This window comes from Bos indicus x Bos taurus, chromosome 7 (genome assembly GCF_003369695.1).
Source record: "Bos indicus x Bos taurus breed Angus x Brahman F1 hybrid chromosome 7, Bos_hybrid_MaternalHap_v2.0, whole genome shotgun sequence".
Classification (NCBI taxonomy): Eukaryota; Metazoa; Chordata; class Mammalia; order Artiodactyla; family Bovidae; genus Bos; species Bos indicus x Bos taurus.
In genome coordinates, this window is record NC_040082.1 from 16,534,786 (window position 1) to 16,550,000 (window position 15,215).

At 36.3% G+C, this 15,215-nt stretch overlaps 1 protein-coding gene across 10 annotated transcripts in view; it reads left to right on the top strand.

Moving 5' to 3' along the window:
- MCTP1 (multiple C2 and transmembrane domain containing 1) overlaps positions 1–15,215 on the top strand; it is a 564,668-nt gene that overhangs the window by 473,738 nt on the left and 75,715 nt on the right. For all 10 annotated transcript variants that reach the window (XM_027545593.1, XM_027545588.1, XM_027545590.1 and 7 more), the window contains one exon: positions 10,490–10,543. In XM_027545593.1, coding sequence (XP_027401394.1) covers positions 10,490–10,543 — 54 coding nt within the window. The remainder of the gene's footprint in view (positions 1–10,489; positions 10,544–15,215) is intronic.

A 15,215-nucleotide genomic window follows, 5' to 3' on the forward strand; every position in this document is an offset into this window, starting at 1 on the left:
GGATTTACTACTCTTCATTCCTATCGAAGATTTCTGCCCTGAAACCCAGCTCTTTTTCCACCAGATGAATTGTCTCAGTGACCCCAAAGAAAACCTGAAGATCTCGCCCTTATACATGGCTGGATTTCTGTTATTTGAAGCTAAATTGACTCCTGGATTCCCAGGAACTCATTAGAAAATCAACTTCCTAAAGTCTCCCCAAAGTCTCCTATGGATCCAAAGAATTACCATCTAAATGGTTTTCCAAAGTGTCCAGCCCAACATCTACCCCTTTGTCAACCAAATGGTTTTATTATTTCTGTTCCCTTTCCAAAAGGTTTGCCCCTGCAATTTTGTCATTTCTGTAATTGAAGAATGGGACTTAGGAGAGGACAAGAAAGAATACCCACAGTTTGGGTGTCACGTCTCAGGATGGATGTGTTTTTCCCACCTACTTCTAGTGATATCCTGTGGGTTCTTTCTAAATGATTCTATACACTCGTCTTTGTAAGTAGCCAAAACTCCTTGACACAATACGATGAGGGAGATAGGATATAGGATTCACAGAAGCACCTTCTGGCTGACTCATAACCCCATGACTGTTTGTATCATGCCCTGTGGGGTGGGGTGGTGTTGGCAGAAGGTTTCATGTGATATTTGCAGAGAATAATTGTCCCTAGTTCAGAAAGGTGACAAGAAATGACAAGTTTGTTAAATTATCAAACTAAAAGTAGAAACCAATGACATGTCTTTTTATCTGCTTGTGGAAAATGTTTATAAGTCAGAACTATTATTAGGAGCCCAATAACCCTGAGAGTTTTGTCTTCATTATTTTTTAGTATTGCATGAGATAAGCTTATTAAGAGCATGCAATTTTAAAACCTTTATGTTCATAGAACTGGAATAACACCTGTAGGTAACCAAACTAAAATACGCCTTCAAGGGCATTTTCTGTCATTTTGTTATTGAATTTATTTCATCATACAAGAAAAAGAAAATAGCCATGATACTGTATCACTTATTTTTTAAAAATAATGATATTCTGGCAGCCTGCTGAAATGAAAGACAGTTCACTGAAACATAGTTTCCAGATAGGTTACACTCCATGGGCAACAGCAGAAGCATCTTAAAACAGAATGTTGCCCCTTTATAGCTGGTAGAGGTTAAGGGTCCAAACTTTGAAATTATGAAGACAGGGTATTACATTTCAGACCTTCCATCTGTTAGCTGTATGAATTTTTTCATTTCCCTATACCTCAGTTTCCTCACCAGTGAAATGGGACTAATACTTACCTTTGTTGAGATCTTGTGAGGATTAAAGAGACAGTCCACTGTGTTAAGTATATAGTGAGTGCTCAATAAATGAGAATTAGACACCTGACTATATTTAAAATAGCACAAGCTGGTGCGGGTATAGAAGCGAGTAACCTAAAGGAGGGCTTCCTGGGTGGCTGGATGTTAAAGAACCCACTCGCCAATGTAGGAGATGCAGATTCAGTCTCTACATCGGGAAGATCCCCTGGAGAAGGCAATGGCACCCCACTCCAGTATTCTTGCCTGGACAATCGCATGGACAGAGGAGCCTGGCGGGCTGCAGTCCATGGGGTCGCAGAGAGTTGGACACGACTGAGTGAACACACACATGGTCGAGGTAACACATTTCTTGAAGAGTTCCCTAGTGAGACCTGTTGAAGAGAACGGTTTTCCATGGCCACTAGTACTTCCTGATTCTGAACTTGTGGACAAAGACAGTGACGTTGCCGCAGGAAGATTTGTTTGTAATCCCCCTGCTATGTATATGCAAGTCCCACAAAAATAAAAACTATATTTTTATCAACCAAAAAAGCTAATGAGGGAAAAGAAATGATCTTCTATAGACAAAAATTTCTTACAAACCATTTTAGAAAAATACCAAAAATGCATGCCATTTTATAGATCAATTCCAAAGATTTTTGAAAGGAACACTTTCCTTGATTATTGTAATCCAAATCTCCACCACACACAGTGCATAAAGACAAAGGCCAGCTGCGCTGTGAGCAAAGAACAGGGCATGTCCCTGAAACCATCATTGGGTCCAAAAGCAAAATATTCTTTCCTAACAGCCTCGCTCTGGATGTCGACTAAGAGAAGGAGAAAGGTAAACCTACTAGCAAACCAGGCCTGGGCACAGGGACTAATTTTAATAAATCAGGACAGAACATGAAAATGTCAACTTAATCAAGCATTTAAATTTTATTAATCAAGCCTAATTTTTATGAGTGCAAATAATCACTGAAGCTGGACAAATTTGTTCTCGATTGCATCAGAAACATAATTTTAATATTTAATGGACTGATGAATTTAAATGGAGAATTATCTTTATGAAACATGCTCTTCATAATTTGCCATTAAATGAGAAATAAAAAAAATCAACATAAATCTTACATAAAGGTTATTTAACTAAATGTTGGTACTATAAATATTATAAATACATTATGCACTAATTTAGCAATCACGCAGTACACTACATAAAGCCGAAATGATAAGTGGACCAGGCAAGGTTTTCCTAGAACATAGAGCTCTTGTGTTATATTGTGGGAAGCTCATGATAAAACGGTTATGGAGGTTTTGTGTGAGGTTTCACGAACATTCTTTTCATTCAGGCTTTTGTGCTACAATTCACCATTCACCACAGACATTCTTTCCAGTCCCAATGCAGGTCTAAACCCACATGGGCTGTCTTTTGTGAAGTGATTATTCTTTACAAAAAGATAAAAAATATTTTATCATTATTATTTATAGAAAAGAGATACAAGGAAAACACTGAAGTTTTCTGACTGATTTTTTTGACATTCAAAATATGCTCCATTTTTAAAGTTAGACTTTCTGATATAATGTCCTCAGGCCTCAAAATATTCTAGGCACAAAGAGGAAAAAAAAAAAAAAACAGAAAAAGAAAAATCAAATTAGCATCAGAATATTTTTCTCTTCAAATGTCCACCTATTCTCACTCCTCTACTACTCCCAATTATAGTGCTTAAAATAGGCAGTAGCAGTGAATTTTTTTAAGATAATCAAACCTAACAGAGCAGTATGGTTCAAAAGTTTGCTTGTATTAATCTCCAAGATAAATTTTTTGTTTTGTTTTCAAATTCTATTCTTTAAAGGAACCTAATCTTCCCAAAGTGTAGCATTCCCCTTATATCTGCTAAACTATACACTTACCTGTAAAGAACTTCTTGCCTATTGTACCTCTAATGCTCCCGCACATACCTGAAAAGATTGGACGTCATAGCAGCTCCATCTTTCTGCTTTGCAGAAAATGTTTTAAATAGATTATGTGGTCTCTTTATTAGGCGTATTTAAAAATTCCTAAGGTTGTTTCTAAAATCTGAAAAATGTACAATTGTGCCTTTTTTGGTTACAAATCTGTGTTTCTGGAATGGAAATTTGGTTTTATAGAGAGAGGCTAAAGCACATAATTTTCTTTTTGATTTGCAATCCATCTATTATTAACAAACAAAAATGTTTAGCTTTGAAAATATTAAATTTTCATAAAATAGATTAGTAATAAGACTAGCTAGCTTTTCATTTCTTTTGGAAAAAACAGGTTAAACAATTCAATTTTGTGGGGTTTTTTTGTATAATTTTTAACCTGAAAAATTTTGCTTCAGGAAAGCATTAGTTTTTAAAAAGCACATTGCAGGTTAATAGTTGACCTATTTTTCCCTACTCAGTCAAATTAATATGCAATATCCTAAAGATGCTAAGATTAGAATTTTCCCTGCAAGCAAAAACACATTACATTGTGAAGCCTTTAGATGGAGACATAGTTCAAATAAACACTAGAAATCTGTTCACAGTGCTTTGTGTAAGCATAAGAATGAACATTTAAGAATACCAAGAAGGAAATATGAAAAGAAATTCATTTAAGATGCTTATACTGATTATAGAATTTATACTGTATTTAGCATTTCTGAATGGAAGGGTTTTTCTGCATATTAAGCTGACACTTAAAAACTAAAAGGTTACATACTCTTGGCCAGTAAAGTAAATTTACTGTCCTTGCACCCTGCAGCAAAGCATATTATACTGCAAATAAGAATGCTGTTGTTGATGATGCAGAATACAGGCTGTATGTAATCAGTGGCATGCATCAAAAGTCATCTGATAGTCACATTAAAGCCACATTTCCTATTAAGAATCAGACTAAATTACAGCATGGCACTTCCCAGAATGAGCCAAGGAAATGCATTCTGCAAGAAGAAATAATTGTATTTGAGTGTCTCTGTAAAAATCAGGAAGTCTTTTAGCAGTAAGTAATAATGCTTTTCTTTTTAGTCTGCCTTCTTTTGTATTGCAATATATTCAGCTTCACTGGCAAGCCTATCACACTAATTATTATTACATCTAGTGGTTCAGTTATCTTGATGACTACTGTAGCTGAAATACTCCAAGGTCAAATCCTTAATAGCGTGAATCAAACTAAGCAGCCATCACACTTGCAGTTGCTTTTGAGATAGGCTGGATGAAACAGTATATTCCAGACCTGTTTATGGGTTGTATTATTCCTTCAGATGTGGAGTAAATTATACGTACAGTTTAATTGTGCCATTCATTTTGCAAAAGTTCCTTCTCAGAAATCTTGAGAGGTACAGGTGTCTTGTGGTAAAAATGGGAGTGCAAGCCCACCTGTAATGATCGTATTGACCAAGAACGTCTTCAGCCCAACCTCCGGTGCTTTTAAGTGATCTGACATAATCTGAGCGGTTATATGCATCTTCTCAATTCATAGACTTTCAATAAATTCATGTGATATTTGCACATGTAATACATCCATTGGCACACAAATGCATGTTCTGCTTGGTTTATGTACCCGTGAAATGATGTAAATGAACTCTAGACCATGTTGAAGCAAACTGCTCTACCCAAATTCCTCCGTATCTCTAGGGTGGAAATAAGCATTCAGTTTGTAATGTACCCAAATATAAGCATCTGTACACATTTGAATGTTCTATGACTATGAAATCAAATAGGAAATGTCTTTCTTTTGTGACAATTTCTTTAATTTTTTAACATCGCAGTTGCACATCTGGACAGCAGTGATTTCTTCTTTAATTTAAATGTGTTGCTTTTTTATAGACCATTTAGAGTAAGGCAATTTGAATTGTGCAACTCTTCATTCTGAACATAGCAAAACATCCATTTAATTCAAGGATTATTTCTGAGGGAAAAAGTAAACACACAAAAGAAACTGGTTTGTGTCAGCTTTGGCTTTCCAGGGTTTTTGGCTCTGTGGTACTCAATACTTTCTTACGAAGGTAATATAACCAAGATTTGTTGTTGTTGTTTAAAGAGATATAAATCAGTGGCAGACTTTAGCCTAGACAAAATTATAGTACAACGTGTTTTAAGAATTATTGGTGGAAATTTTATTCCCTTCTTTTTAAAATCATTTTAGCTTTATACCATGCACCCTGAATTAATATTAAAAAGCAGTACTTAGGGTCCACTGTCTTATGATGATTTTAATAATGAAATTTACCTGAATCTACTTTCCCTCATCCTTCCACTGTTTTGTTATCTTTTTTTTTTCTTGCTGGTCCCCCCCCTTATATGTCTTTGTCTAGTGGAATAATTCTAAACATAGTTATCATACCTTTATTCAGATTACCAGCATCATTTTTAACATCTTCAGCCAAATAAAATTTTATTTCCTTGCAAATCATAAAGCATTTAGTTGTGTCAAATTATCATTAAAAGTCATAATATTAATAGAGCATCTATACAACTGTATAAAATATATAGGTTCCACAGATACAATGTTGCTCCATTTTGAAAATGGCTTTTTTACAATAAACAGCCACATATTATGTGTTATATGTTAATGACAAATGTTCAGCAAATATGGACTATGAAAGAAGAAATATTATGCTTTTAAAAATAGTGTGATCTGCTTATCCTTTGGCTGTCAGGTAGCTAGAATGCTGCATTTGGGCCTGTCTACATGTGTTTTTTAAAATGTCATCTTTATTAGTATTACGTTCAAGGAATAGTACCAAGAATCAGTTTCTTTCAAGACCTTCCTCCACTGTGTGGCATATAAGTCTGTGACGAGCGACATTACAGAAGGTCATGTCACTTTTAACTGCTTGCATTACATCTTTCTGATTTCCCTAGTGCCCTTCCTTTGTTTGATTAATACTACTTGCTTTCAAGCAAGGTATCAGAAAGTATAATTTGGAAAAAAGAATTCTAGAGCCAATCTCAGATAGCCTCCCTCAAGAAAAGAGGAAAAAACCCCAACTTTGCAAAAATGTATCCTTTCTAACACATGCATTTTTTGGTACTTTTCATTTTTTTCTCAAGGAAATCCTACAGATGTGTTGCTATTAAATTATTGCTGACAACTTTTTGGGCAACTGGACTTTGTATACATGAAAACAAAACTATGTAGTCCTTACTTGGTTTTATTTGCAGAGGAAAGAACTGGAATTTGAGACTGGAACTTTCATTTTATTTGTTTTCCTTAGTTAAGTGTTAAACTCCAGCCCTCTCTTTCTAAATAGTAGGTGTTACCTGAGTTCTCTGGGAAAGTTTGCAATTTTGTGCAATTATTACATGCACTTCAGTGATATATACGGTTTGTTTTTAAAAGCTCAGTTTGCAGTTTCTGTATTCATTGCATTTGGTCAAGGCTCTTGTCTTAGAGCACATTCTAGCTTCTGAGGTACTTGCTGTCAAAGTCATCCGTTTCGTTGGACTGTTAAAGCCTGAAAGTGAGTTGTGAAACCATTATCATTTTAATTGGGAATCTTTATCCGCAGCTCTACCTGTGCCCCTTTATGTAATTCTTAGTTTCAATGAAATATGAATCAGAATTGTATGTGTCATTCAGAACCCTGAATATTTTTGTCCAGGAAAATAAATGCATCATTTAAGTTCCAAAAATTAATGTTTAAATATTATTAACTGGATGTCTTTTCTAATTTTATTAGTCATACACATTTTTTAAGTACTTTGGTACAGGTATTGTGCTGAGCACTTTAAATATTAATACATTATCTCATTGGATACCTAATCAACGCTGTGGGGTAGGTGCTATGATCGTCTCCATTTTCCAAGGCACCTTAAGTAAGCATCATCTGAGCAAAATGTAACCGTGGTATACATTCTGAAGCTGCTTAAAGGCATCCCTAGGAACCATCTGTATTATACATCCTCACTTGTAGATGTTTATGTAGTAACATTAAAATATCACTGGAGGAGGGGAAAAGCCGTCACTCGAGGGCTGCAATACAACACAACAGCCTCTCTTGAACACAGCACTTTGCTGCCAAATGTAAAGCAAATGGTTGTGTTGGGTGGTTCTGGCCGCACATTTGTGGAGCAATTGTGCGTAGCCAATTACCGACTTGTGCAGGGTGGGAACTGTTTGGGTTTTGCGAATGAAGGGTCTGATTCTGTAGACCTCTTTTGAGGTGTTCTTGAACATAAGGTCTGCAGCTGACTTGTGAAATGTGTAAATTAAGTTCTTGGTTTGTTTCCTGGTTCAATAATATTTTTAATTTTGGAAAATTAACTTGAAGATATTGGAGAACTCCAAATCTTGAAATGATAGTTAGATATCCATGTTTTCTCTTGCCTGGCAAATCTTTGAAAACACTTTGAATATTTGCTTTTATTAATCTGCATCATTGATTCAATGTCTTTGCAGGTGAGCTAGTTGAGTTCTGTCAAATTAATGACAGGCCTTCTACCAGTTGTACAAAGATATGAAGCATAGATTATGTATTTCTCTGTTCAGTCTATCAACAAATATTTCTTGAACACTTATTATGAACTGCTAGCCCCAATCTGCGGAGGAGGCAATGGCACCCCACTCCAGCACTCTTGCCTGGAAAATCTTATGGATGGAGGAGCCTGGTGGGCTGCAGTCCATGGGGTCGCTAAGAGTCGGACACAACTGAGCGACTTCACTTTCACTTTTCACTTTCACGCATTGAAGAAGGAAATGGCAACCCACTCCAGTATTCTTGCCTGGAGAATCCCAGGGACGGGGGAGCCTGGTGGGCTTCCGTCTATGGGGTCTCACAGAGTCGGACACGACTGAAGCAACTTAGCAGCAGCAGCAGCAGGCCCAATCTGACACCATTTTCCCTTCCTTGCATCTGTAGTGTGATATGATAATTACTGAAGAGGAGAGACATATAATACAGACTTAACAATAACTATCTAAAATATTGTTTGATTTTTTTTATGTACAAGAATAAAAGTATATTAATTTCATATTTCATATATGACTATATGGGTAATTTTAGGGGAAAATTACTTAATCTGATATATATCAAATGATCATATTGTATACCTCAATATATATAGTTTTTTTTAAAAATAGGTAGTGACCAACCTTTAAAAATTATTTAATATAAACCTAACATTTGAAACATCATTTTATTAGAGTTACAAAATTATAATCATTAAAAAGATCATGTAAGGGTTAGATCAGTCCTTCTCTTGTTTTCCTTTTCCTCCCCACACTTTTTTTTAAATTTTTTTTGGTGTTTGAACTGGGCAGAGTTTAAGAGCTGGCTCTGCTATCCCACAACCTGAGTTTGAATTCTAGTTTAGCTACTTGGTGTTTGGTGGGTTCTTCTGATGCAATGTAATGTACTGAAAATCCGTGACTGCTTTTCCTGTATCAGCTTCCCTCACAAAGGGCCCAGGTTGGAATGGCCTGGCGCACAGCACCTCAGTTACACATTGCCACTGTTGTTGCCTATGTGTGTACGATTCATGCTTCAAATTTTCAGGAAATTAAAACGGAACAGGAAAGGCTATCTCATATCCCCCATTTGAATTCTATTGGATTATAAGCCTCTTGAGGGCTGAAATGAAGTATCTGTGTTATCCATCTTAGTATTTCCACAATCACTAGTACCATATGCCTTGGACAAGGGCATTTGTAACAAATGCTTATGGAATGACTGAGTGTAGTTAGAATGTCAAGAGTCCTTCATTCTTGCTGAGGTTGAATTGCTTTAGATGTTCCCAAAATAAGTGTAAACTCTCCCCCGATACTGGAAACAGCACACTGTGTCACTCTGGTTCTTTTGAAATGCTGAATGTCCAAATGAAAGGCCATTTAATAGAAAATTTAAAGTATGGTAGTAAATTAGGAACAATTTCCCAGTTTGTCAAGTGCTTTTCGTTATATTTTACTTCATGACAACTAGAAGTTTGTGTTTGGGCTCTTCTTTTAAATCAGTGCATGCTTTTAAAATATTTGAGAAAAATTATTAGAATAACTGAGGGTCCTGATGTGTTACTTCAGTCTATGTAACTCTCTGTTTAGTAAGTCTTCATTATTGAAATTTTCATTCATAGCATATTCCTGTGTCTATCATAAAGCTGCATGGAAGAAGAGTTAGCTACCTCTGTCTTCTAAAGTTATGAGCTTTGGAAAAAGGTTTAAAAATATTTGATGACCATGATTTTATTGAATTTATTCAGAGATAAAGATACTGGATAAAAATATAAAAGCACCACAAGAATTAAAAGTTATGTTAAATGACATAAATGCAATCATAAGTTGGCACATAGCTGAACAATAACTCCCTTCAAAGTTGTAAAATTTTTGGTTTCCATGAAGTGTGTGTGTATAAAAACATAATAAAACACCTGAAATGGGGTGAAGTCTCGTTTGTAATGCCTGCAGTTATATATTGATCCAGGAAAGGGGAAATTATTTAGCAAATCCAAAATGACTATTTCATTCTGCTGAAGTAGATAAACCAGGAGCTATTAAAAAATATATGTATGCATATCTGTCCTCATGGGCTATATACACGTGTTATACACACTTGATTATTGAATGAATTTCTCATTTTCTTTCAATAGTAATGTCCATTCTCATAACATAATCCATGTGTAAAATCGCAGAGAATAAACATTAGAGTTTCAAGTAATCCAAAAAAGGAAGAGGTAATTCAGAGATAGTCAAAAGTTGACATTTATACATCAGAATTCAAATTGGAGCCATGAAAGATATTGTTAGCTTTATGCCATAGATCACTAGCATGAATCAATGAGCTGACAATTTTTTATCTTAGGGTTTGGTGACAAGTAAATTAGAAAATAGCAGAGCTGTATTCTGCTTAGTTATCTAGCTCCAAATTTAAAGTGCCTAATTCATATAGACAGTGGAGTAGGTGAAAAAAAAAAAAGAAATCTCCTGATTTAAAGCATCCTTCAAATTAACGTTGGTTTACCTTAAACGGAGTTCCGATTCTTTAAGTCGTCACAGAACATTTCACACAAATAGGGTTCCCCTGACTGGGGACTCAGGTCCCTGGCGTTCATCAATTAAATGCATAGCATTTTCCTAATCCCTGCCTCTAGATCAAATATTCCTTCTCAGTGCCTCTGTTTCAAATGTTAATAAAGTTTTCATTTCCAAAAGGCTCAAAATGACAGAACAAAATTGTCTCTCTTAAAAAGCAGGAAAACGACTTCTGTTTCTTGTCTGCAGGTAGTGGAGGACATGTTGGAGGACGAGGAAGAAGAAGATGACAAAGATGACAAGGTAATTATCTTTCCCGGCACTCGGGTACCTGGGGACGGGGAAATGTAGACATGACGCTGTTTTCACAGACAGTTAAAAAAGGAGTTGAAGTGTTTTGAGTCCAGAAAATTGGACAGTGCTGTTTATCATCCTAACAATGCCACTGCATGTTGCAAAGAGGCAGAGAGGGCTATAAATCGTCTTCGCTTTTGTCCAGAGCTGGGTCAAATATTTTTCTGCCAGGAACAAAAAAAAATAATAATAATAATAATTCAGCTTGTCTGGAACTTGATAGCTCTCACGAAGATAACTGCAGTGACAACTGTTTTTGAAGGGCAAAAATTTGTCCTATCTCGAGTATTACAAATCAGGCTACACTTTGGGGGAAGAGAGAAGTGAAAAAATAGCAGCCTGTATGCGTTAAACATGGATATCGTCATCTGTAATTTTCCAAGAATTGCTCAGCAAATGAACACATGTGTACAGAGGGCTCTGGAGGGCGTTTAAATAATCCCAATGCTCACTGCCCCTGGTCTAGACTTGGAAACAGCCCTATGATTCCTTGGTCTGGAAAGTCTGTGCAGAGAGGCTCGTGTGTCAGTTGCTGGTTGGCTTGTGGATGGTGACCACAGTAAATAACAGCTGGTTTCTGGGACAGCTTGAATTGGTTGTCCCCTAGGGAGAGGGGACAAGTAGAGAGAGAAACCAGAATGACCTTGCCCTGCTGCAGCAGTACCTGGAGTCAGGAGGACAGTTTTCTATGTCACGGAGACTACTGATGATGGTTTATGGCATCATCTTTGGGCATTTCTGCATCTAAAACCTAAAAAGTCTTAGGGTGAGATTGGGAGCAGGGGTGAGAATGAGCATTCATTTTGACCACATCGTTCCGCATATAAAGCCTGAGTTTTGACCTACACTGAATCTGTCTGACTTCTTTTCTAGTAAAGCACTGAAATTTTTTGAAGGAACGAGAAAAACAGTGTATCTTAATTTATGCCCTTGACCTTTGATTCCAGTAGAGATGTACACTTATATCCCAGTGTAAGAATTTGTGTGCTAGAAGCAAGCATTGGAAATGTCAAAAAAAAAAAAAAATTCACAGTGATTTGTTAACTTCCTGAATGATTTTTTTCTTAATAGTCAATGCTAGAAGGAAAATAGAAAGACACACATACACAAGCACACACATGTACCTTCTTTCTCCCAGTACATTCTTTCTCCCTTCTACTGCTATTTCAAACATTTTAAAATCGATAGCGCTTTTATGTAAAATGTTTCTTCTGGATATCATTTAGTCATTAGCAACATCCTCAAGCATTAACAAAAATCTCCTTTCTGCAAAAACACATATGTGCTTGTTTCTAATGTTGAATAACATGAGCATACACTCCCGGCAATAAATGATATGATTTATTGTTAAGGTCAGTTGTGGAGCTGTAGAGAGCTTGTATTTTAACTCAGCACGCCAGCTCTGAATCATCATTCCTCTGCTGATAAACACTGAGCTGCCATCCATTTATGGCCATTTTTCCCTTGCTTGTTGCTGCTTTATTATTAAAGCCACCATAAAGATCCATTCTAGCAGCAAGTGTCTCCCAAGAAATGTTCATAAATGGAAACCCTTAGTGAAGTCTGATGCTTCAACGCCCCTGCTTGAAGTCAACCTATATTTTTTTAGCCACTTTGTTTGATATCCTACACACTAATCTCCCTTTGTGGTCATTTTTTTAATAGAGAAGATGTTTGTGGAAAACCAGTAGCGTACCTGGTTAACCAGATTACCAAAACATAGATATCAAGTAGAAGGTGCCATGTGGAAGACAACTCCAAACTCGGGGGTGGCATCTGTTGTTATGCGGTGTTTGATTGTCTGGAATTGACACCTTGGTTCTAACACATTTTCAGATCTGGTTTACTAAAGTTGACTGAAGTTTACTAAAGTTTACTAAAGTGAGTGCTTAAATAACTCTATGAATTCACCTCTATTCTGCATAGGATGCCAAAAAACAGTGGTGTTTTCCATATGAAAGGATTGTGAGCTGATTTTCATAAATCCACCCCTTTATTTGAGTGATATATTAAGGGTTTTGCTTTTATTTACTCATAACACAGTTGATAATATAAAAACATATCTGAACAAAAAGAAAATCTGAAATGTAATAATTTACAATAGACTTTTAGGGACTTGAATAATAGAGGGAAGAATCTTAGAGTGGAAATCTTATATTCTGGAAATATAAAGTTTTTACTATGAAAATATGAAAGGCTACTTCAAGTTTCTATTTACCAGCTTCTGTATCTCGGCTGACTCTCGCAGTAGTAAATGTTGTAAGTCTTGGCTATCAGAGTGTCTGAGCGGGAGAAGGGTAATTTCCTACTTTGAAAAATTCATTGGTTCCTCTATTTAAAGTTTGTGTATAGAGTCATGCGTAATGGAGTTTCATGAGAAAACAAATGTGTTTTTTTGCCATACGAGCAGGTACTGACCTCTAACTCTCATTATTTCTCTGTTTTTTCATATGGTATAATAGTGGGGTCAGGTCAGTGGGTCCTCTTATAGGATAAAAGTAAAAAAGATTAATAAATGTGCCAAAGCCTCACTTTAATTGAACCTGAAGCATATGTTGCAAGTATGTAAAATATGTCCCAGATGTTTCACCAGGGCTAGTGTCTTGGCTTTCGTTGATTACCACAAGGCAGCTATTAGTCCTGTAACCTTTGGACTTGGGGGTAAATGGGGTATTACGTGGCACAGAATGAAAGCACCTGTTTTCCATTGAACAAAGACCCCTGGCAGGCTTCGCCTAAGCCCATCCATATGTTTTCACTTAGCAGATTGTTGGACGATTATGAAAAGTGTCTTTCTTTAGAGCCAGCATTGATATTAGTCACTCACAATGAAAGGACAATTCGCTGGCTACTTGACAAGGTCCGTGTGAGCAGAAACCGAAGTTGTTCACTTCTTTTGAGCTTGGAGTGTTTTCCCTCATCATAATTAGATAGCTGGCATAGACACAGGTATAAGAGATTGAGGCAAAGATGATAATGGCCTAACATAATAGTTTCGTGATAGCTTTTCTTTAGTGCTGCCTTTAGCACCTGGGAAGACTGGGTAAAATTGGTAAAGGCAAAAAGTCGTGATTTACCTAGATTCCCAGATCTTGAGATTTTTCCACATTATGCACTTTGAGGTTTTTTGTGTGTGAGCTCTTCCTTTTTATTAAAGCAGCTAATCATTATTCAGATGAGGGTTTGTGATGCTCAGATTTATCCTTCATTCTAGAATCCATTGTCCACATTTGCTTAAATCTAAAAGTACATGGCCTCTCTCTTAATCCAATTCCATGGTTTTCACCAAGGCAGAGAATATGGGTTTGCAATGGTGAGTCTCACTTACGAATCACTGACTTGTTAATATTTCCACTTATATCTGCCTTGTGTGGTAGCACCAGGTTAAGTGGTACTGGGGGGTGGAATTTTTCCTGAATTAAAAGTTAGAAAGACACCATATTGCATTCTCAGTTCCCTTTGTGGTAAGGCGTTCTTTCAGCCATCAACCACAAAGTCACAGTGTGATTTTCTTACCTGATACCAAATCCTGCCTTTGTGGTTAATAGAATATCTTAGCACATAAGGCTTAGATAAATTACCCACATGGAACTATCAACAAACTATATAATCAGGCTTTTCGCCATATTATGCGTAATAATACAGTGGTCCGTTTGCATAATCCTGACATCTAATTAATGAAGACCAGCTTTCTGTTTTGTAGCTTTAAAAGTTTAGGCATGCTTTCCATGGTGTCTCCTACCCTTGTAATGGGATCCACCTGCAGTATCAGGAAGCAGAAGATAGACTGCAGGTTTTCCTCAGGAAAAGCACAGATCCAAATGCATGGCATTCTAGCAATGTTTATCGATAAAAGATATTTAAATGTTCAGACGTGTGTGCTTACATTGCTTCTCTTTTTTTCTTCAGCCATGATGTCAAGGTTACTGTGTTTCAAGATAACTAGATGTATGAAGGAAACATATCCGAGTTACTTCAAAACACAGATTGTTTGCTTTAATTGTCAAAATCTGTATTTTCTGGCTTGATTCTCCAGCCCTACATGTATATAACATACCCAAGATGAGTACATCCCTGCATCTCAAATCAACCGTGAGGGGGAAGGGAAGAGATAACTCTGATAAGTGGTATGAGACAAGATTGTAATCGGGCACGACGGCGTTTTCTAGTTATAGTCAGTGAAATCACTTCATGGTGGGAAAACAGATCAAAGCTTTGGAGAAAGGCAGGAAAACAGGAGACAAAAAAAAAATCCTATCTTATATTTAACTGAAATACCATTGTAGTAGCTTATTGGTATTATTAGCATTTTATGTGTATGTATTGTTAATTTTATTATTTTTAAAATTTATTAGTGGTATTATTAGTATTGTTAGTATTATTGCTTCATAACAAATTATTACAAACTTAGAGGCTTTTTAAACATTTTAAAATATTTATTTACTAAGGCTAGCAATAGTCCATTGTAAAATATTAAAATAAGATTTCTGGGTTTTTTAATATTTTAATTTTATTGGAGTATCAGTTCAGTTGCTCAGTCATGTCTTTGAGACCCCATGAACCACAGCATGCCAAGCCTCCCTGTCCATCACCAACTCCTGGAGTCCACCCAAACCCATGT